The sequence below is a fragment of the Pleurodeles waltl genome, chromosome 6, assembly GCF_031143425.1.
Source record: "Pleurodeles waltl isolate 20211129_DDA chromosome 6, aPleWal1.hap1.20221129, whole genome shotgun sequence".
Taxonomy (NCBI): domain Eukaryota; kingdom Metazoa; phylum Chordata; class Amphibia; order Caudata; family Salamandridae; genus Pleurodeles; species Pleurodeles waltl.
In genome coordinates, this window is record NC_090445.1 from 18021118 (window position 1) to 18045091 (window position 23974).

Sequence of the window (23974 nt, forward strand, 5' to 3'; positions counted from 1 at the left end):
TACTGGCCTTCCCAAATCCCACCTTTCCCCCCTGAAGTCTATTCTCCATTCAGCAGCTCGTTTCATATATGGGGCCAAAAGAAGCGACCACATCACACCCATTTTATCCACCCTCCGTTGGCTTCCCATAGAGGCAAGATCTATCTACAAAACTGCATGTATCACCCACAAAGCCTTGCACTCCTCCTCCCCTCGCTACCTGGTGAATAAACTGAAACTCTCTGGGGGCTCCAGACCATCACGTAATGCAGAAAAGTTATTGCTTGAACCTCCCATTTTCAAGAAGGAAAGATCGATGGCCCAATCCTTTTCAGGCAACGCAGTGAGAATCTGGAACTCACTTCCGCCTCAGCTTCGGACCACCACCTCTTCCCAGGCCTTCAAAACTGACCTCAAAGCTCTCCTCCTTCAAAGACACTTCCAAAGTTAATTCAAGCCCTCTGTTTTCAGAAGGAAGTCCTTCCATTATAGGATATTCTGTTCTCCATGCCTATAGAAGTGCCTTCCCAGGGTGTTTTTGTGTTTTGAGTGTCTGCCATTTAGTGCAGTATTTTACCTCTACCTGTATCTTGTACTCGTTTGTATCTTGCACACGGCACCTTTCCTTTTCAACGTATCATTTGCTACCTCTTATATCTTGTTTGCTTTTGATACATGCACAACGGCCACCACTGCCTCATGTAACGTAACTATTGTTTTAGTGTTTTGAGTGTCTACCACTGATTGCAACTTTTTTTACCTCTATTCGTACTTTATTTACTCTTGTAACCTGCACACGTCACTTTTTCCTCTCATAACGTATCGTTTGCTACCTCGTTTATTTTTTGCTCTTGATACGTGCACAATTATCACGATTGCCTCTTGTAATGTAACACTTGTTTTTGTAACAGGCTCACTTGTAATTTGTCTCCTCTTGTATCTTTACTTTGCCTATTGTGAAGCGCTCTGACACCTTCGGGTAAAGTCCGCGCTATATAAAAACGCATTAAATAAATAAATAAATACACATGAAGCCCCCTCCTCTCTGTGTCAGGCCCCATCCTGCACACAAGAAGTCCCCTTCCTGTCTGTCTCAGCCCCCCCCCTGCACACAAGAAGCCCCCGCCTGTCTGTCTCAGGCCCCATCTTGCACACATGAAGCCCCCCTCCTGTCTATCCCAGGCCTCCTCCTGCACACCAGGAGCCCTCCGCTTCCTGTCTGTCTGCCTCAGGCCCCCATCCTGCACACCAGGAGCCCTCCTCCTGTCTGTCTGTCTCAGGCCCCCCCTCCTGCGCACTAGGAGCCCTCCTCCTCCTGTCTGTCTCAGGCCCCCCCTCGTGCGCACCAGGAGCCCTCCTCCTCCTGTCTGTCTCAGGCCCCCTCCTGCACACCAGGAGCCCTCCTCCTGTCCTGTCTGTCTCAGGGCCCTCCTCCTGTCTGTCCCGGGCCCCCTCCTGCACACTAGAAGACCTCCTCCTCCTGTCTGTCCCAGGCCCCCTCCTGCACACCAGAAGCCCTCCTCCTTCTGTTGTCCCATGCCCCGTCCTGCAAAGCTGAAGCCCCCCTCCTCCTGTCAGTCCCAGGCCCCTCCTGCACACCAGGAGCCCTCCTCCTCTTGTCAGTCCCAGGCCCCTCCTGCACACCAGGAGCCCTCCTCCTGTCCTGTCTGTCTCAGGGCCCTCCTCCTGTCTGTCCCGGGCCCCCTCCTGCACACTAGAAGACCTCCTCCTCCTGTCTGTCCCAGGCCCCCTCCTGCACACCAGAAGCCCTCCTCCTTCTGTTGTCCCAGGCCCCGTCCTGCAAAGCAGAAGCCCCCCTCCTCCTGTCAGTCCCAGGCCCCCTCCTGCACACCAGAAGCCCTCCTCCTTCTGTTGTCCCAGGCCCCTACTGCACACCAGGAGCCCTCCTCCTCCTGTCAGTCCCAGGCCCCTCCTGCACACCAGGACCCCTCCTCCTGTCTGTCTCAGGCCCCTCCTGCACACCAGGAGCCCTCCTCCTCCTGTCAGTCCCAGGCCCCTCCTGCACACCAGGAGCCCCCCTCCTCCTGTTGTGAGAAAAGGCCTTTTGTCATGGTTAGCCCCCACTTTTGCATGGTGTTTGATGTAGTTTCAAGGTTGTTAGTGCCCAGGGCCCCTGCTAACCAGGTTCCCTGGGCCAGATCTCTTTCCCTAAAACTTTTGTAATGCATTGGCGCAATTGGCAACATTGTTTAGCTGCCACTGTAAGCCCATAGTAAATGATACTTCAGTACGCAGGGCATGGGGTACAAAGGGTATGCCCCTGAGGGCAGCAGCACAGATTATGCCACCCTCAAGGGTCATGCACCCAGATACACCCAGCAGTGCCATTGCAGCTGAGGGTCCTGAGGAAATCCTAAAAAGCAAACTTGACATGGCACACTGCCTGTGTGCCCTGTCCACTGCACACTACATGCAATATAGGTAAGTCACCCCTCTGGCAGGCCTTCCAGCCCTAAGGCAGGGTGCACTACACTGCATGTGTGGGCATAGATGCATGAGCAATACGACTTTACTGTCTCCTTGCCCAGCCAGGGACATAGTAAGTGAACAGAGCAGCCATTTTAATACATGTGCTGGACACTGGTCAGTACGCGTTTCACAGATACATAATGGCCACTCTGAACCCTGGGTTGTTTGGTATCAAACAACTCAGAATGATAAATCCAATCTGGTACCAGCATTGTATTTATTTTAAAATGTACCCAGGGGTCACCTTAGAGGTGCCCCCTGCAGAAACAAACTACCCTGGCATGGTTGCTGGCCAGTCACAACCAGCCTGCCACCACCAGACAAGATTCTAGAACCCTGGGGTGAGAGATGCTGCTCTTTGGGCCCAGAACAAAGCCCTTCCTGGGCGGAGGTGCAAACACCTCCTCCCTCGGGAATATGCACTATCCTGCTTGCAAGCTTCAAAGGGCTAAACACCCTTTTAACTCGCCCCCAAGCCCACTGCTAGCAGCAGAATGCTTCCCTCATTGCAAGCCCGCATTTTTGGCGGGAGCAAGGGCAGGAAAACACACAAAGGACAGGAGGAGTGGTCAGCCCCAGCTATCACCACCCCTAAGGTGCTGCAGGCAAGGTGACCCCTCCATTTCATTTTCCTCCATCATGCTTGGAAGGAAGCTAACCAATCAGGTGTAGGGAAGTGACCTCTGCCCACAGGAAGTGGTCACTTAGTGGGTGTTGCCACCCTAAGTTAGATGACCCATTGGTCACTACTAGGTACTCCCCTAAATACCCACTAAATACAATATTTAGTGGGCACCGCTATACCAGAGAATCAGATTCCAAGGACAAAAGAAGACCATCAACAAAGAAGACCCAAGGCTCGAGAACTGAAGTCCTGCACCAAGAAGAAGGTGCCCAGCCCTGCCTGCTGCACAATCGCCGCTGAGGGGTTGCTCAGACTTTGGACAGACTCTACAAACCCCCGAGGACCTCCACACTTCTGAAACTCCCCGAAGATTTCTCTCCAGAGTGAAGGCATCACTCTCTTGCAGCAAAGACCAAAAGACCAGTGAGGTCCACTTAACTGACCGGCTGCTGACCAATGAACGAGATGCCACTGCTGGACCAAACACCACCCGACAGACTGTGAGGAAAAACCCTGCAAGTGTGCCAAGGTTGGTGGCACTGCACCCTCTAGTGGCCGAACCGTGCAATAGCCCCAAGTACTGGTCACTCAACTTCGGACACCCACAAGGACAGTCCACTCCGGACTGAGAAAAAGACTAGGAGGAAGCCCCAGTCAGGGATTTCAGAAACCACCAGGACCTCACATCACCTGCCTCCTGCTTCCAAGGGCACCTTTGCACACAGCTCCTGGCTCATCGAGGCACAGCTCCTGGCTCACCGATTTGCTGTGCACCTGGCCGCCCTGTGCCCTGCACTGAAGATCCAGCTGTGCCCTAACGGACCCCTACCCCTTGCGGCCTCGACATTCCAAAGGGACCCACAGGACTCACCTTGAAGTCCACCAGTGCAGTGCTTTTCCAGGTGGTCCCCCAAAGTGGCCTTATAACATCTCCAATGACTTTCTGTAGCCGCTCCTGCTGGAACCATAAGCCGTCCAAACTTCTCCAGCTGGTCGATAGGGCCCACCAATGACCTCGACATACCTGCAAAAGGAGACATTGGTAAATGCATTGTCGGATTTTATGTGCATTTTAAAAGTATTTCTTCATTGACTTCTGTGGTGTCTAATTACGCACAAAATGAGACATTTTCTAAACTTTAAAAATTCATAACTTAAAAAGTACTTACACATTTTTGATGATCTTAGTCTTAAAAATTGTATAAAAAAATGAAGTATTTTTGTAAATTGGTCTTGAGTTATTGCTTTGAGTTTGTGTCTTGCTTTATTGATACAGTGAGTACAACAAATGCTTTGCACTTCTCCAGGATTAGCCTAACTGCTCGACCAAGCTACCATAATAATTAGAGCATTAGGTGGTCTAGTTTGTACCTCTGTGAACCAAGGTGTGGTTGCCCGGACCCTGTACACAGTGTGCCTGGTTTTGCACACTCCATAGAGGGCCAGCCTCCTACACCTGCTGCTTCTGCCTGGTCCCAGTTCATGGCTCACAGCTCCACATTGGCTGGGGTTCTCCTGGTGGAGCTTCGGGGTGCCAAATGCTGCGGGGTGCAGTAAGCGGACAGAGGCTGCAGTGCCCACAGCTGTGTGCAGATAGTACTCAGTCTTTGCGCCTGTGCCACAGACCTCGTCACCCCAGCAGCGCCCAGTGCTGCGACCAGCAGCGTCATAGCGCTATCCGCACTGACAGCTCCCGGCTTCCTTCAGGGCTCTCTCTGCTGTAAATATTATTCTTAGTGCAGAACAAGTGCTACATAAATCTTCTCAAAGGAGAGACTCTTGTGCAGGAGGTGTGAGAAGATCTAAACACATCTGTTCCTGGCAGGGGCCGCGGTGGAGGGGTGACATGGAGAGCTGTGTTTTTCTCTCTTGGATTCAGCCGGAGGAGGGTTGGGGGGGTCTGGAAAGTCTCTGCTTTCTACAGCCTGTGGTGTCTCCAGAGGTCAGACAGGACCGCTCCCAGAAGCCCACAGTGCGCCTACATGCCAGCAGGGGCGGGGTACGGAGCTGGCAGTGCCTGTGCAGGAGCCCTCTGAGCTGGCATGGACATACCACACGAGGGAGTGGGGGGCGCTGTCAGAAAGGGGGTGAAGCCGGGTGCGGCGCTACGGCGAGGGGGAAAGAGCCGGGTGCACGCTGGCGAGCATGCTCCGTAAACCTTGGGCCAGTAGCTACGTCACTGAAATAGACAGTTCTGCGGGAGAGCGTGTGACGGGCACGGACGGAGTCATGAAGGTGTTCACTAAGTTTTTTGCGGACCTGTAGTCTGAACCGGCTGCGTTGAATGCTGAGGCCATTCAGGACTATTTTGCTGAGATCAGCTTGCTTTGGTTTGATGATGCGCATAGAGCTTATTTTGACGAGCCCTTCTCGTGGAGGAGGTAAAGGCTGCGATCCGTTTCCTGCCTGGGGATAAGTCCCCCGGCCTGGATGGCCTGACTCCTGCCTTTTATAAGGAGTACTCGGATATACTTGCACCTCAACTACTGGAGGTCTATGCCGAGGCAATGGAGACTGGAGTTCTCCCCGCTTCCCTTTGGGAGGCGCTGATTGTCACAATCCTTAAGCCTTGTAAGGATCCGTATAACTGTGATTCATATCGCCCGCTTTCTATGATTAACATAGACAATAAGATCTTGGCTAAAATGATCGTGGCGCGGTTGCAGCCATTGATGACAAAGCTGGTGCTGCCGGATTAGTCGGAATTCGTGTCGGGCGGATTACGGCGCATAATTTGCGGATGTTTTTTGCGGTCATCAGTTCGCTTACTGTGGAAGAGGATGCGGCGGCGGTGTTCCTGGATGCAACAAAGGCCTTCGACTCGTTGGCGTGGAAATATCTCTTTGCGCTTCTTGGCAGAGTGAGTAGGCACTGTGCGTTTTGTTAATTTGATACGGCTGCTGTATACAGAGCCAGTCGCTTGTCTGCGGTTAAATGGTACCATATCGGCTGCCTTCCGGGTAGCTCGGGGATCTTGGCAGGGGTACCCTTTATCCCTGTTATTATTTGCAGTGGCGATGGAGCCCCTGGCGGCCTTTCTGCGGCAACATCATAATTCTAAAGGGCTGCCGTTCCGGCAGCGGCCTATCCTGATCTCTGTATGCCGACGACATTGCGTTGTATGTTCGTAAACCGGGGGAAAACCTAGACACGTTGTTGGATGAGATCGTTCGGTTTGGTGTGATTTCTGGCATTGTGATTAACTGGTCTAAGTCAGTTGTGCTGCCTTTCTCCGCTGGGACGGCGGTTTTCTCGTCCCACTATCCATTCGAGTGGGCGAGTGGGCCGGTACGGTATTTGGGAGTCTGGTTGAGCTGTGATGCTGAGACGCTCTGGAGGGCTAATTATGGTAAGATCATGTCTCGGTTGGAGGACAGGGTTGAGGTGTGGCGTTCCCTGCCATTGTCCTTGATAGGACGCATCGATATCGCTAAAATGGTCGTGCTGCCGAAATTTTTATATATGTTTGCAAATCTTCCCATCGTCCTCACAGTAGGTTTTTGGAAACGCCTTCGCTCTGCTATGATTCGGCTGGTTTGGGCGGGTGGCCAGCTTAGAATTGCATGGTTGAAATTGACGTTGCCATTTGAATTGGGCGGCCTTGCTGCTCCGGACATAGAGCTCTATTATCACTGTGCGCAAGCTCATTTCGCATATTATTGGGTTCATCCTGTTCGATACATGCCGCATATTGCTCCAGAGAGTGATGCGGTCTGGCCGGATGGATTGGTACACGTATTAGGGAGTTTGTCTCGGCCCAGGACTAGGGGAGTTGATGCGGTGGCGTGCACTATCAGGGCCTGGATGGCCTTATTGAAGCGATCTGACATACGTGAGCCCTTTGCGCCATCTATGTCGGTGCTTGCCGTTGCGGATGAGAGGATGTTCCGGGCTTCGCAGTTGCAGAGTTACCTTTGTGGCTCAGACCTGTCGTTATTAGGGGACTGGTTTGTGGAGGGGTGGCTCATCTCTCCGGAGGTGGCGCCTGGGGAGGGGACTGATAATGCGTTGCATCGGTTGTATATCCTGCGTGTGTGCAATGCTCCACACGCGTTATTCTGGTCTCCCGGAAACCCCACAGATATGCCGGGCACTGGAGGTTCTATGGAGTGCGCAGTCGCTGAGGAAGCTCATTACCAAGTTGTATGGATGCTTGCAAGAACAGAGGGGCGAAAGTGTGATGTCTGCTAAGGCAAAGTGGGAAACGGATGTTGTCAAAGCCATCTCCGATGAGGTATGGAGGAAGTTTTGTGCGTATATGAGAGAGTGGTCGCCGAACTACAGGTTACGACTCATTCATTTCAAGTTCTTGCACCGCCTCTATCACGCGCCTCAAGGTTTATGTGCCATGGGGTTGCATGCGGATGCTAACTGTGAGCGATGTCATGCCCTGGACACTGGTTTTCTCCATCTGGCGTGGCACTGCGGGAGGTACGTGGTTTTTGGATGGAGGTGCTGCATGTAACTGAGGAGATCACTGGCTTGAAGTTGGCCCCCACTCTGATATTGGCCGCTGCTTGGATGGGTGGATGGAGTGCCGGTCGCTATGCGGATGCTGGTGGGCATGTTGTTGCTGTTGGCCAAGTGTAGAGTTGTGATGTGTTGGGGACGGCGACGATCTCCTCAGGCTTCTGAGTGGCTGCGCGATGCTGCGTTCTGTCAGGAACAACTGATGACTTATTGGGAGCTGATGCCCGAGGGCTCTCGACCTAGAGACATTTGGGTGCTGCTGCGCTCCTTTTTGGAGACCACTTACTAAGAAACGGGTGTTCATGCCGTATGCTCCTGTATCTGGGACTAAGCGCGTGTTGCCGACCCTGTGTGATGTTGCTATTTGTGGTGTTTGAGTGCTGTGCTGCCTGTGCCCCTGCCTGCTTTCTCTCTGTTTTTGCTCATTTCAGTTCTGTTTTTCTCCCTTCGGACCTCTGCATTTACTATTGGCGGTGGGACTTGCGCCCCTACGGCCTAACGTTCTGAAGCAGCGGACGGTTCTGGTGCTCTTGATTTGAGAGGGAGACTCTCCTCTAGATAACTTCCTTTTGTGAACTGTTGGAGTGGCCTCGGGCCGCACGCTGTGGGACTATGTATGCGCTAATATTGTGTTGCCGGAAGGGTTTCTTGTTGTCTGTTCATTCAAAATCTGAATAAATAAATAATAAAAAATAATAATAATAAAAAAAAAATAATAAAGGGGGTGAAGCCAGCGAGGGAAGAGATGAGGGTAGTAACTGTGACCCAATCCAGTGTAGGGGAGCAGCCTGGCTCTTGTAGTGTCTCTACGGCAGTCCAGTGTTGGGGTGCACCTGCCCCTTTAGTATCTCTGAGGCAGTCCAATGCTGGGGTGTACCTCCCCTTCAGTATCGCTGATGCAGTCCAGAGTTGGGGTGCTCCTGCCCCATTATTATCTCTGAGGCAGTCCAATGCTGGGGTGTACCTCCCCTTTAGTATCTCTGAGGCATTCCAATGCTGGGGTGTACCTCCCCTTCAGTATCTCTGATGCAGTCCAGAGTTGGGGTGCTCCTGCCCCTTTATTTTCTCTGAGGCAGTCCAATGCTGGGGTGTACCTCCCCTTTAGTATCTCTGAGGCATTCCAATGCTGGGGTGTACCTCCCCTTCAGTATCTCTGCGGCAGTCCAGTGTTGGGGTGCTCCAGCCCCTTTAGTATCTCTGAGGCAATCCAATGTTGGGGTGCACCTGCCCCTTTAATATCGCTCAGGCAGTCCAATGTTGGGGTGCTCATGCCCCTTTAGTACTCTGCGGCAATCAAATGTTGGGGTGCTCCGGCTCTTTTATTACCTCTGAGGCAATCCAATGTTGGGGTGTCCCTGCCCCTTTAGTATCTTTGAGGCAGTCCAATGTTGGGATGTACCTGGCTGCTGTGGTATATCTGAGACAGTCCATTGCTGGGGTGTCCCTGCCCCTTTAGTATCTCTCAGGCAGTCCAATGCTGGGGTGTCCCTGCCCCTTTAGTATCTCTCAGGCAGTCCAGTGCTGGGGTGTCCCTGCCCCTTTAGTATCTCTGAGGCAGTCTAATGTTGGGGTGCTCCTGCACCTTTAGTACCTCTGAGGCAGTCCGATGGTGGGTAGTCCCTGCTCCTTTAGTAACTCCGAGGTAGTCCAACGTTGGGGTGTCCCTGCCATTTTAGTACCTCTGAGACAGTTTAATGTTGGGGTGCACCTGCCCCTTTAGTATCTCTGATGTAGTCCTGGAGAACAAGTATCCGTAGTGCATTGGAGACTGTGCCATTGTGCACAGTGCACGTTTACACATGCACCAGTGGTTCCACAAGGTTGTAAATGAAGTTCACACAATGACTACAGGAGTACTTACTCCTTCTGGGACCTCCCTCTGTACTTCTGGAATCCATAGAATTCCAAATAAGGTCAGACATTTACTCCAACGCAGTAGGAGCCCCAGGGAGTGGGTTTGTGCGTAAGATCCCGGATGATCCGTGCATCAGTGGTCCAGGCGGTGGCCGGTGCACGTGCAGTCATGCACGTGGCTTCACGCGCACAGGAAAACGCTCTCGTGGCTGTGCACAGTAGGGCGTGGCATTGCGCACAAGAGGGCGTGGCATTGCGCACAAGAGGGCGGGGCGTGGCACTGCACAGTAGGGCGTGGCATTGCGCACAAGAGGGCAGGCCACTGTGCACAGGAGGGCGTGCTGTTGTGCGCAGGAGGACATGGTATTGTACACAAGAGGGCGTGGCACTGCACAAGAGGGCGTGGCATTGTACACAAGAGGGCGTGGCATTGTACACAGTAGGGCGTGGCATTGCGCACAAGAGGGCGTGGTACTGTGCACAGGAAGGCCTGGTACTTGTCATGTTGTGGGGGGGGGCTGTTCTATGGCCCCCTTGTTGGAGTGTGGAGTGGATGGTATGTCCCTGACATAAAGGGCTCGGTAATAAAAGGCCTGCGGTTTGGCACCAGAGGCAGTTTAAGACGCACTCTGTGTCCTGTGGCGTGTGCCGTCCCTGACCGTGTGGTGAGCTCCGCAGGGGACCCAACAAATTGACGATGGGTGCGGGATGCCCCCTTCCTCCCTGTACACCTTCCATGCTGGACAGGTGTACTTTGGTCGCAATCAGTGCTTAATTTGTGCTTGTTGTTTCCGGTGCGGAGCACCGGCACTTATTTTTGGGGGCCGACGCTTAATTTTTTGCCTCAAGTATTTATTGCGACCAAAAGACACATTTGGGAAAGACGGAGGAAGAGGAAAATGAAAAAGAGCGTGCGGTTGGCGATGCTGAAAGCCCAGATACAAACCATATGCTGGAAAAGCACCACATGCGCCCTGCTATGCTCAACCAAAAAAGGGCTTTATAGGCCACTTTGAGCCACTAGCCAACCCAGACTATGAAAGATTCCTTCTTCGACGGGCTTGACAACTTCCTGAAGAATCGGTTGACACCTTCTATGCGCGACTCCGAGAGTTGACAAGCCTGACGCAGAGGATGAAATAAAAGCACAGTTTATCTAGGGCTGTCACTTACTGAAGCTAAGGGAGAACATTCCGCAAGTACCGAGGATGCCCATGGCGGACTTGCTCATCACGGGGAGCTCCAAGGAACTGTTGAAGGTGTGCGCTGTGCAAATGGAGGCGGCTTTGCAGAGGACAGTGAAAACTGAGCTGGTAAATGCAGTCACCGCAGCAAACACAGACCGGAAGAAGTTACGACCAAAGCCGACCGCCGAAGCGCGAGCCTGCTACATGTGTAGAGGGTCATACCCACACCAAGGTCAGTACCCTGCTCAAGGGAATTAGTGCATCAACTGCAACAAACCCAATCACTTTGCCAAGGTCTGTTGTTCAACTCCATTAAAGAAGCTCAACAGAACCAAGACAGCCCTCGCGGCCCAAATAAACACACCGGATGGAGGGGATGGACACGGGAGCGTCAATCAATATCATGGCTCTACCCATTTTGAAGTCACTACAAATTCACCCGGTGCTTCAGTCCAACACCACCAAAGTATTTTCCTTTGGGTCATCAACCCAGCTTCCTCTGGCCGGAGTGTTCAGGACCAATATCATGCATGGAACCCAGACAGTTGGCACAAAGTCTATGTTACCAAGATCGGGCTGGAATGTTGCTGAGCTGCCGAACGGCGGAGAAGCTAGGTCTCGTGTCATTTGCATTTAGTGTACATTAGGAAAGCATTGAGGGATTGGTAGAGGAACACTCCCAGCTCTTCCACATAATTGGATGCTGAAAAGAGAGGCTGATACACCTGCACATGGACAAATCCATCCAACCCTAAGATCTAAAGCACTGACGAGTTGCATTCCATCTGTGTCCCAAGGTTGAGGAAGAACTGCGGAAACTTGAGCTGGCAGACATTATTGAGCAGGTAGAGGGGCCCACGACCCCGGGTCTCGCCAATTGTCATCACCAGAAAGCCCAAACAGCCCGGCGAGGTGAGAATCTGCATCGATATGAGACTGCTCAACTTAGCAATCCGTTGTGAACGCCACCTAACTCCAACCATAGATGACATTGTGGTAGAGGTGAGCGGATCCCACTGGTTTTCAAAGATGGTCCTGCAGGCGGGTTACCACCAACTGATGCTCTCACCTGAGTCAAGAGCCAGTTCCACCTTTTCCACACATGGTTGGCTCCGGCAGTACAAACACCTCAGCTTTGGGATCTCGAGTGCCTCCGAGGTTTTTCAGGACACCATAAGGGGGGTATTACAGAGACTGGAGGGAGTCATCAACGTCAGCGATGACATCCTGGTGCATGTCTCCACCGTGGAGGAATATCTGGAACGTCTCCGAGCCATGTTCAAATGCCTGCAAAATAATGGGCTGACGCTCCATCAGGAAAAGTGTGCATTCCTACAGACTCACATCGCCTTCTTCGGGTATCGCTTCTTGGATAGAGGGGTAATGCCAGACCCCGGGAAGATCCAAGACATTCCAGCTGCACCAGCACCTACCTTCGTCCCCGGAGTCCGCAGCTTCCTGGGCATGGTCACGTATTGCGGGCAATTTATCCAGAACTTGGCATCCTTCGCCTCCCCTCTTCGAGAGCTGACGAAGGCCAAAGCCCCCTGGGATTGGGACACTTCCAGGAAGATGCATTTCGAGCAACCAAGAGCGCGTTGTCAGCCCACACCATATTGGTGTATTTGAATCCATCCAAAGAATCTGAACTGTCTGTGGACGCGAGTCCGGTAGGCCTAGGTGCCATTTTGTCTCAGAGGAGTAACCAAGGGTAGTGTTCGCCCGTGTCCTATGCCAGACACACTGTGACTGAGACTAAACAGCGATACTCCCACATTGAAAAGGCCATCACTGTTCATTTTGCCTGGCGCCACTTTCACCTGTATCTACATGGGCAACCCTTCACTGTAGTGACGAATCACAAACCCCTCGTTCCCCTTTTCAACAGATCCACCTCCACCTCTCCCCCTAGAATAGAGAAGTGGATTCTCCAATTACAGGAGTACCAGTTAACCGTGGCATATCGACCAGGGGCCCAACATCCGGTGGACTAGCTATCGAAGCATGCCAGGCCTGCCATGGCTCAAGAAGAATCAGAAGCGGAGGATGTGGAGGACTATGTGCGCTTGGTGGTCGAGTGGCCCTGACCACTACCGGTGTCCATGGAAGAGTTCAGGGCTGCCACCCAAGAGGATGAGTGTCTCCAACTGGCCATAGTGGGTGTCGCCACAGGAAGGTGGCATGTCATGGTGCATGGCCTGTCGAAAAGGACGGAGGAGGCAGGCTGCACCCGAGCTGCGCTTCATCATGTCTGACAGGAGCTGTCAGTATCTCCAGACGGGTGTCTGCTCCGTGGCCTGCGCCTGGTAGTTCCCCGGTCCTTACAATCTTGCATAGTTGATCTAGCTCACTCGGCACACCGAGGGGTGGTTAAGACCAAAGCAAGGCTTCTGTGCAAAGTGTGGCTCCTGGGGCTGGATCAACATGTAGAGAGAGTGGGGCAACACTGCCACCTCTGTCGGCCTGTTGGCTCAAGTGAGCCCCGTGCACCCATACTCACAGAATCGATCCCGTGGAATCGAGCCAGCGCAGACCTGGGTGCTCTACCAGATGGGCGCCACATGTTGGTAGTCATCAATGATTTCTTGAAGTATCCAGAGGTGGAGATTCTGGACACCACCACGGCGGAGCAGATTATTCCTCGTTTTGAAAAGATAATGGCCACTCACAGTATCATTTAGGAACTCAGAACGGACAACGGACCACCATTCTCCAGTCAGGACTTTGCGGAATATCTGGCCCTCCATGGTATCAGTCATAGAAAAATCACACCCTGCTGGCCCCAAGCCAATGGTGAAGCAGAGCTCTTTGTGAGAACCTTAAACAAGGTCCTGAGAATTGCAGTCTGCCTTGTATTCCTTCCGGAGGGGGTGCTTACACCCCATACGACCACGAAGAATGGTGGGTACAGCGCGATCTCGCTTGGCACAAGTCGAGACCCTGGTACATAGTTAATTGCACTTTTGCCAGTTACGCAGATAACTGCGCTTTTGCCGATAGGTTTCACTACGAGTGAACTGTAGCAGCGCAATCGTGCTCTTTGTTTCCATTCAATGTGGGAAGAAAAATCTGGTTGGGAGTTTACAACTGCTAATAGCTGTAACTCGAAGAAATTCAAGACCCTTTTGCATTGCAAATGCTTTTTTTGTTTATGGTTCAGCGCTGTTTATTGGTAGGGGAGGAATGTTCTGTTGTGGGGCGGGGCTGTTCCAGTGTGAGGGGTTTTCTCACTGTGAGGTCTGTGGCCCCCTCCCCTGCTGGAGTGTGGAGTCGATGGTAGCCCCTGGTGTAAGGGTCTAGGTAATAAAAGGCCTACGGTTTTGTGCCAGGCGCTGTTTAAGTCACACTCAGTGTCCTGTGGTGTGTGCCCTCCCTGACCGTCTGGTGAGCTCCCCAGCCGCATGGGACCCAACAGTACTGTACACAGGAGGGAGTGGTATTGTACACAAGAGGGTGTGGCACTGTACACAGGAGGGAGTGGTATTGTACACAAGAGGGTGTGGCACTGTGCACAGGAGGGCTGGTATTGTACACAAGAGGGTGTGGCACTGTGCACAGGATGCCGTGGTATTGTACACAAGAGGGTGTGGCACTGTACACAGGAGGGGTGGTATTGTACACAAGAGGGTGTGGCACTGTGCACAGGAGGGGTGGTATTGTACACAAGAGGGTGTGGTACAGTGCAGAGGAGGGTGTGGTATTGTACACAAGAGGACGTGGCACTGTCCACAGGAGGCACAGGATGGCGTGGTATTGTACACAAGAGGGTGTGGTACTGTGCACAGGAGGGCGTGGTTTTGTACACAAGAGGGTGTGGCACTATGCACAGGAGGGCGTGGTATTGTACACAAGAGGGTGTGGTACTGAGCAGAGGAGGGTGTGGTTTTGTACACAAGAGGGTGTGGTACTGTGCAGAGGAGGGTGTGGTATTGTACACAAGAGGGCGTGGCACTATGCACAGGAGGGCGTGGTATTGTACACAAGAGGGTGTGGTACTGCACAAGAGGGCGTGGCATTGTACACAAGAGTGGTGGTATTGTACACAAGAGGGTGTGGCACTATGCACAGGAGGGCGTGGTATTGTACACAAGAGGGTGTGGTACTGCATAAGAGGGCGTGGCATTGTACACAAGAGTGCGTGGTATTGTACACAAGAGGGCGTGGCACTATTCACAGGAGGGCGTGGTATTGTACACAAGAGAGGTGGTACTGCGCAAGAGGGCGTGGCATTGTACACAAGAGGGCGTGGTACTGTGCAGAGGAGGGCGTGGTATTGTACGCAAGAGGGCATGGTACTGTACACAAGAGGGCGTGGCACTGTGCACAAGAGGGCCTGGTATTGTACACAAGAGGGTGTGGCACTGTACAGAGGAGGGTGTGGTATTGTACACAAGAGGGTGTGGCACTGTACAGAGGAGGGTGTGGTATTGTACACAAGAGGGTGTGGTACAGTGCAGAGGATGGCTGGTATTGTGCACAAGAGGGTGTGGCACTGTACACAGGATGGCTGGTATTGTGCACAAGAGGGTGTGGCACTGTACACAGGATGGCGTGGTATTGTGCACAAGAGGGTGTGGCACTGTGCACAGGAGGGCTGGTATTGTACACAAGAGGGTGTGGCACTGTACAGAGGAGGGTGTGGTATTGTACACAAGAGGGTGTGGCACTGTACAGAGGAGGGTGTGGTATTGCACACAAAAGGGCGTGGCACTGTACAAGAGGGCGTGAATCTACACAAGAGTGGGTGACGCTGTACAAGAGGCTGTGGTAGACGAGAGGGCGTGGCACTGCACAAGAGGGTGTGGTATTGTACATAAGAGGGTGTGGCACTGTGCACAGGAGGGGTGGTATTGTACACAAGAGGGTGTGGTATTGTGTACAAGAGGGCGTGGTATTGTGCACAAGAGGGTGTGGCACTGTGCACAGGAGGGCTGGTATTGTACACAAGAGGGTGTGGCACTGTGCACAAGAGGGTGTGGTATTGTACATAAGAGGGCGTGGTATTGTGTACAAGAGGGCGTGGCACTGTGCACAGGAGGGCTGGTATTGTACACAAGAGGGTGTGGCACTGTGCACAAGAGGGTGTGGTATTGTACATAAGAGGGCGTGGTATTGTGTACAAGAGGGTGTGGTATTGTGCACAAGAGGGCGTGGTATTGTGCACAAGAGGGCGTGGTATTGTGCACAAGAGGGCGTGGTATTGTGCACAAGAGGGCGTGGTATTGTGCACAAGAGGGCGTGGTATTGTGCACAAGAGGGTGTGGCACTGTGTGAGAGGAGTGCACAGACTCGCGCAGATTGTTTTCTTTGGATCATTCGATGTCTTTATTTTTTATTCACCTGTTTTTTGTGTCTTCTCTTTATTTCCCACCCCCTCTGGTTCCCTCCTGTTTTTTATGTTTTTATTTCCCAACCTCTATCTTCTCCTCCCTTTCCCCTGCTCCCTCCTTCTTCTACTTTACTTTTACACGCCTTCTTCTTCTTTTCCATGTCTCCCTGCTTCCCTTTTTTATTCTCTTCATCTTTTTCATCCCTCTCCTTTATTCAATTCTCTCTTCTTTTATTTCCCCTTCTTATCTACTTGTGTCTCTCTGGTCCGGCTTCACTCTTTACACCCTTTTTTGTTCTTTTCTTTCCAATGATTTTCTTTTCTTCACCTTTTAATCTTTTTCTCTTTTATTCTCTTCCTTTTTTATCCTTCCCCTTTTATTATTTTCCTCTTTTATTCTCCCCCTTTTTATCCTTTTTTTCTTCACACATTTGCTTTTGACTTGTCCCTCGTTTATTCTCCTCTGTGTTATCTTTATTTTGTCCTTCTCTCCTTCTACGCTTAATTCTCAACCCCCTTCTCCTTTCCTTTAACTCTTCCAATATGTATCAATTTCGTCACTCGCCCCCTCTCCCTCCCCTTCCCTCTCCTTTACTTCTCTGTTACTCCGTCACCTTCATTTCTTTACCTCCCACCTCTTGTGTCTCTTTTTCTGCTTCTTCTTTTTCGTTTTTTGTAATTATTTTCTTCTCTTCGCTCCTGTCTTCACGTCAATGCTTTTACTCTCTCTCCATTCTCCTGCTGCCTGTTTCCTTCCCTCTCTGCTTTATTCTATGCTCTTCTTTCTTTCACGGTTTTTCTCTTTCCTTTATCTACTACTGTTTTCCTTTCTCTCTGTTTCTATTATTTATTTCTTCATACCTCATTCTCTCTTCTCCTTTCTTGTCGACTCTTTCCTTTCCTCCACTTTACTTCTTTATCCCTCTCACTGTCCCTTTCTCTTCTTCTACTTCCCTCCTTTCACCACATCGCTTCTTCTGCCCTCTACTGTCCCCTTTTCGCTCCTTTCCTCCACTTATTTTCTTCATCTCCTCCCTGTTCCTTCCATCGTCTCTTCTCTTCTTCACCCCTCACTGTCCTATTTCTTCTGCTCCCACTTCTCTTCTTCTTACTCCTCACTGTCCCTTTTCGCCTGTTCCTCTCCATTCCTCCACTATCCATCATTTCCCTCCTCTTCCACCCCACCTCATCCATCCCACTGTCCTCTTCCTTCTGCTCCCTCGCTGTCCCTCTCTTCCCTCTCACTGTCCCCTCTGCCCACCCCCTGCAGGTACAAGGGCTTCATCAAAGACTGCCCCAGTGGGCAGCTGGACGCTGCTGGTTTCCAGAAGATCTATAAGCAGTTCTTTCCCTTCGGGGACCCCACCAAATTTGCCACCTTCGTCTTCAACGTCTTCGACGAGAACAAGGTGGGTGGAGGGTCTGTGAGTGGGTCTGTGGGTGTCTGACATCAGGAGGGTGCTTGGCTGTGAAGAATGAATGTATTGCTGTTTACTAATCCAGGGGTCGATGCACGATCGCGAATTACCAGGTAAGAATTTACACATTTTGAGCTGTAGACTTACTTTACATAAGATAGAGGACCTGATTCAGATATTGGCGGACAACTTACTCCGTAAATCGTATGCACAGGGAGGTTAAATGATTTGCCCAGAGTCACAGTTTTTGGTCAAGCGCTGTAGAACAGGGAGAATCCGGATCTCATCATTCCAAGTTGTCGGGGAAAGTGGGTGCGGTTTATCGTACCCAAGAACAACCGACTCCCCTGGTTCGAAATTAAACGGGGGTCATCAACACTGTCACCCGCGAAGGTACCCTGGCGCTGAAGTTAGTAACATAGTAGAATACCTCCCAGAGATGGGATATAATGAATATCTCACAGTCTTAAGAGGCTGGGAGGGTTCGAGGTGCATGCATCTTGAGTTTCCCCTTATAAACAGTCCTGCATGGAAAATACAATTTTTAGCTAATACCTCTGTCTCCAAAAATCAATTCATTTTGGTAAACTGCAGTTTAATACTTTGTAAGCCAGTTTTAAGATTAATGTGAAAGAGGGGCGTTACCCTCATTACTCTGCCCATAAAAGTGAAAAGGTATGTTTTGTGGATGTAAGGTGTTCTCTGGACTTTCTTTTGGGGGTGCAGCAGACCCCTAGAGCAGACAGTGGTGTGTTTCTAGTTTACATTGAAGAAGTGTCAGAGCATAGACAGAGGATACCTAGTCATGTAACATCAAACATAGAAGCGTGCATCCTCCGAGCATTAGAGTGTAACGGCACAACTCATATGCAGCATCGGATCTTTGATGAATGTGTGACTACACGACGATGCCACTGTGCCCATCCTTGGTTAGGAAAACCTAGTTTCACGACTGGAGATAACGCCATCATCCAATACTGGAAGCAAAATTGTTTTCCTTTTTATTACACTGACATTAGATTAGTGATCAAAGAATAATATCCTTTGCATGGACACAATTGGGATCTGGGACTCCTGAAGAAGGCCGTTGACCCATTGGGCATTCAGTATCGGCCAAAACATATAGATGGCAGAGAAATGAGTGCTCTGGGACCATCCTTATTTTGATGTCTCATTTAAACCCTATCAAAGAACGACCACAGATAAAATTGGATCATTGGGCATTCCTTTCGGCAGGTTTATCTGGGAGCTGTGGTGTATTGATCCCTAATTATTCATTTAGAGCCCAGTATCTCTTCGAGCTCCACCACTGTAGGCACAAATGTACAATTAGGTGTCGGCAGCATGCACCATGATGAAGCATGCCACGAAAGTGGGTGAAGTCATTGCGCATAAAAATGGTATCCCTTTAGAAGGTGATTGGTTGATTCACTTCTTTTATCAATCTCTGTGGGCATTATATGACAACTGGGAGGCTGGTTGATAGACCACACCTTTCCCCTCCTCGTGATGTAATCTTCACATAAGGCAGTGTGGTGTTAGTTCCTGCTGCTACAGGTACTTACGGTACAGAGGTTGTGTGTGGTGATGTGGAGCAGTGTCCTGCTGGTTTGGTCCTCTTGTTCAAATAATCATGGTACAGAGGTTTTGTGTAGTGACATAGAGCCGTGTGCTGCTGGTTTGGTCCTGCAGCTTCAGTTACCTGTTGTACAGAGGTTGTGTGTAGTGATGGGGAGCAGTGTGCTGCTGGTTTGGTACAGTTGCTTCTAATACTTACTGTGTAGGAGTTGTGCTTGGTGACGTGGAGCAATGTGATGCTGGTTTGGTATGACTGCTTCTGGTACTAATGGTGCAGAAGTTGCCTGTGGTGGTGTGGAGCAGTGTGCTGCTAGTTCGGTATGGGTGTTTTCTGCGGCAGTGTGCTGCTAGTTAGGTATGACTGTTTCCGGAGCAGTGTGCTGCTAGTTTGGATTGGCTGTTTCTGGAGCAGTGTGCTGCTAGTTTGGTATGGCTGTTTCTGGAACAGTGTGCTGCTAGTTTGGTATGGCTGTTTCTGGAACAGTGTGCTGCTAGTTTGGTATGGCTGTTTCTGGAACAGTTTGCTGCTAGTTTGGATTGGCTGTTTCTGAGGCAGTGTGCTGCTAATTTGGCATAACTGTTTCTGGAGCAGTGTGCTGCTAGTTTGGTATGGCTGTTTTGGGGGCAGTGTGCTGCTAGTTTGGATTGGCTGTTTCTGGAGCAGTGTGCTGCTAGTTAGGTATGACTGTTTCCGGAGCAGTGTGCTGCTAGTTTGGATTGGCTGTTTCTGGAGCAGTGTGCTGCTAGTTTGGATTGGCTGTTTCTGGAGCAGTGTGCTGCTAGTTTGGTATGACTGTTTCTGGAGCAGAGTGCTGCTAGTTTGGTATGGCTGTTTCTGGAACAGTGTGCTGCTAGTTTGGTATGGCTGTTTCTGGAACAGTTTCCTGCTAGTTTGGATTGGCTGTTTCTGAGGCAGTGTGCTGCTAATTTGGTATAACTGTTTCTGGAGCAGTGTGCTGCTAGTTTGGTATGGCTGTTTCGGGGGCAGTTTGCTGCTAGTTTGGATTGGCTGTCTCTGGAGCAGTGTGCTGGTGGTTTTGAATGACTATTTTGGGATCAGTGTGCTGCTAGCTTGGTATGGCAGTTTCGGGGACAGTGTGCTGGTAGTTTGGTATGACTGATTCGGGGGCAGTGTGCTGCTAGTTTGGTATGGCTGTTTCCGGAGCAGTGTGCTGCTAGTTGGAATATCTGTTTCCGGAATAGTGTTCTGCTAATTTGATATGGCTGCTTCTGGAGCAGTGTGCTGCTAGTTTGGTATGGCTGTTTCTGGAGCAGTGTGCTGGTAGTTTGGTATGACTGTTTCGGGATGAGTGTGCTGCTTGTTTGGTATGGCAGTTTCAGGGGCAGTGTGCTGGTAGTTTGGTATGACTGTTTCGGGGGCAGTGTGCTGCTAGTTTGGTACGGCTGTTTCTGGAGCAGGGTGCTGCTAGTTGGAATATCTGTTTCCGGAGTACTGTGATGGTAGTTTGATATGGCTGCTTCTGGAGCAGTGTGCTGCAAGTTTGATATTTCTGTTTCTGGAGCAGTGTGCTGGTAGTTTGGTATGGTTGTTTCTGGAGCAGTGTGCTGCTAGTTTGGTATGGAGGTTTCGGGGGCAGTGTGCTGCTAGTTTGGTATGGCTGTTTCTGGAACAGTGTGCTGCTAGTTTGGTATGGCTGTTTCTGGAACAGTTTGCTGCTAGTTTGGATTGGCTGTTTCTGAGGCAGTGTGCTGCTAATTTGGCATAACTGTTTCTGGAGCAGTGTGCTGCTAGTTTGGTATGGCTGTTTTGGGGGCAGTTTGCTGCTAGTTTGGATTGGCTTTTTCTGGAGCAGTGTGCTGCTAGTTAGGTATGACTGTTTCCGGAGCAGTGTGCTGCTAGTTTGGATTGGCTGTTTCTGGAGCAGTGTGCTGCTAGTTTGGATTGGCTGTTTCTGGAGCAGTGTGCTGCTAGTTTGGTATGGCTGTTTCTGGAGCAGTGTGCTGGTAGTTTGGTATGACTGTTTCGGGAGCAGTTTGCTGCTAGTTTGGATTGGCTGTTTCTGGAGCAGTGTGCTGCTAGTTAGGTATGACTGTTTCCGGAGCAGTGTGCTGCTAGTTTGGATTGGCTGTTTCTGGAGCAGTGTGCTGCTAGTTTGGATTGGCTGTTTCTGGAGCAGTGTGCTGCTAGTTTGGTATGGCTGTTTCTGGAGCAGAGTGCTGGTAGTTTGGTATGGCTGTTTCTGGAACAGTGTGCTGCTAGTTTGGTATGGCTGTTTCTGGAACAGTTTCCCGCTAGTTTGGATTGGCTGTTTCTGAGGCAGTGTGCTGCTAATTTGGTATAACTGTTTCTGGAGCAGTGTGCTGCTAGTTTGGTATGGCTGTTTCGGGGGCAGTTTGCTACTAGTTTGGATTGGCTGTCTCTGGAGCAGTGTGCTGGTGGTTTTGTATGACTATTTTGGGATCAGTGTGCTGCTAGCTTGGTATGGCGGTTTCGGGGACAGTGTGCTGGTAGTTTGGTATGACTGATTCGGGGGCAGTGTGCTGCTAGTTTGGTATGGCTGTTTCCGGAGCAGTGTGCTGCTAGTTGGAATATCTGTTTCCGGAATAGTGTTCTGCTAATTTGATATGGCTGCTTCTGGAGCAGTGTGCTGCTAGTTTGGTATGGCTGTTTCTGGAGCAGTGTGCTGGTAGTTTGGTATGACTGTTTCGGGATGAGTGTGCTGCTTGTTTGGTATGGCAGTTTCAGGGGCAGTGTGCTGGTAGTTTGGTATGACTGTTTCTGGGGCAGTGTGCTGCTAGTTTGGTACGGCTGTTTCCGGAGCAGGGTGGTGCTAGTTGGAATATCTGTTTCCGGAGTACTGTGATGGTAGTTTGATATGGCTGCTTCTGGAGCAGTGTGCTGCAAGTTTGATATTTCTGTTTCTGGAGCAGTGTGCTGGTAGTTTGATATGGTTGTTTCTGGAGCAGTGTGCTGCTAGTTTGGTATGGAGGTTTCGGGGGAAGTGTGCTGCTAGTTTGGTATGGCTGTTTCTGGAGCAGTTTGCTGCTAGTTGGAATATCTGTTTCCGGAATAGTGTTCTGCTAATTTGATATGGCTGCTTCTGGAGCAGTGTGCTGCTAGTTTGGTATGGCTGTTTCTGGAGCAGTGTGCTGGTAGTTTGGTATGACTGTTTCGGGATGAGTGTGCTGCTTGTTTGGTATGGCAGTTTCAGGGGCAGTGTGCTGGTAGTTTGGTATGACTGTTTCGGGGGCAGTGTGCTGCTAGTTTGGTACGGCTGTTTCCGGAGCAGGGTGCTGCTAGTTGGAATATCTGTTTCCGGAGTACTGTGAAGGTAGTTTGATATGGCTGCTTCTGGAGCAGTGTGCTGCAAGTTTGATATTTCTGTTTCTGGAGCAGTGTGCTGGTAGTTTGGTATGGTTGTTTCTGGAGCAGTGTGCTGCTAGTTTGGTATGGAGGTTTCGGGGGCAGTGTGCTGCTAGTTTGGTATGGCTGTTTCTGGAGCAGTTTGCTGCTAGTTTGGATTGGCTGTTTCTGGAGCAGTGTGCTGCTAGTTTGGTATAGCGCTTTCAGCGGCAGTTTGCTGGTAGTTTGGTATGGAGGTTTCGGGGGCAGTGTGCTGGTAGTTTGGTATGGCTGTTTCAGGAGCAGTTTGCTGCTAGTTTGGATTGGCTGTTTCTGGAGCAGTGTGCTGCTAGTTTGGTATGGCTGTTTCTGGAGCAGTGTGCTCCTAGTTTGGTATGGGGGTTTCAGCTGCAGTTTGATGCTAGTTTGTTATGGAGGTTTCGGGGGCAGTGTGCTGCTAGTTGGTATGGCTGTTTCTGGAACAGTTTGCTGCTAGTTTGGATTGGCTGTTTCTGGAGCAGTGTGCTGCTAGTTTGGTATGGCTGTTTCTGGAGCAATGTACTGCTAGTTTGGTATAGCGGTTTCGGCAGCAGTTTGCTGCTAGTTTGGATTAGCTGTTTCTGGAGCAGTGTGCTGCTAGTTTGGATTGGCTGTTTCCGGAACAGTGTACCGCTAGTTTGTTATGGCTGTTTCTGGAGAAGTGTGCTGCTAGTTTGGTATGGCTGTTTCCAGGGCAGTGTGCTGGTAGTTTGGTAGGACTGTTTCTGGAACAGTGTGCTGCTAGTTTAGTATGGCTGTTTCTGGAGCAGTGTGCTGCTACTTTAGATTGGATGTTTCTGGAGAAGAGTGCTGCTAGTTTGGATTGGCTGCTTCTGGAGCAGTGTACTGCTGCTTTGGTATGACTGTTTCTGGAGCAGTGTGCTGCTACTTTAGATTGGATGTTTCTGGAGAAGAGTGCTGCTAGTTTGGATTGGCTGCTTCTGGAGCAGTGTACTGCTGCTTTGGTATGACTGTTTCTGGAGCAGTGTCCTGCTAGTTTGGATTGGCTGTTTCGGGGGCAGTGTGCTGCTAGTTTGGTATGGCAGTTTCAGGAGCAGTGTGCTGCTAGGGTTTCTGCTACAGTTTGCTGCAAGTTTGTATTGGCTGTTTCCGGAGCAGTGTACTGCTAATTTGGTATGGCTGTTTCTGGAGATGTGTGCTGCTAGTTTGGTATAGCTGTTTCTGGTGCAGTGTGCTGCTAGTTTGGTATGGTGGTTTCGGGGGCAGTGTGCTGCTAGTTTGGTATGGCGGTTTCGGGAGCAGTGTGCTGCTAGTTTGGTATGGCGGTTTCGGGAGCAGTTTGCTGCTAGTTTGGTATGGAGGTTTCAGGGGCAGTGTGCTGCTAGTTTGGTATGGCTGTTTCGGGAGCAGTTTGCTGCTAGTTTGGATTGGCTGTTTCTGGAGCAGTGTGCTGCTAGTTTGGTATGGCTGTTTCTGGAGATGTGTGCTGCTAGTTTGGTATAGCTGTTTCTGGTGCAGTGTGCTGCTAGTTTGGTATGGTGGTTTCGGGGGCAGTGTACTGCTAGTTTGGTATGGCGGTTTCGGGAGCAGTGTGCTGCTAGTTTGGTATGGCGGTTTTGGGGAGCAGTTTGCTGCTAGTTTGGTATGGAGGTTTCAGGGGCAGTGTGCTGCTAGTTTGGTATGGCTGTTTCGGGAGCAGTTTGCTGCTAGTTTGGATTGGCTGTTTCTGGAGCAGAGTGC

General features: G+C 50.8%; 1 protein-coding gene across 1 annotated transcript in view; it reads left to right on the forward strand.

The window, feature by feature from the left end:
• NCS1 (neuronal calcium sensor 1) overlaps positions 1 to 23974 on the forward strand; it is a 257749-nt gene that overhangs the window by 200044 nt on the left and 33731 nt on the right. Inside the window, exon 3 of the mRNA XM_069237053.1 lies at positions 17205 to 17343. Within this exon, the coding sequence (XP_069093154.1) occupies positions 17205 to 17343 (139 nt within the window). The remainder of the gene's footprint in view (positions 1 to 17204; positions 17344 to 23974) is intronic.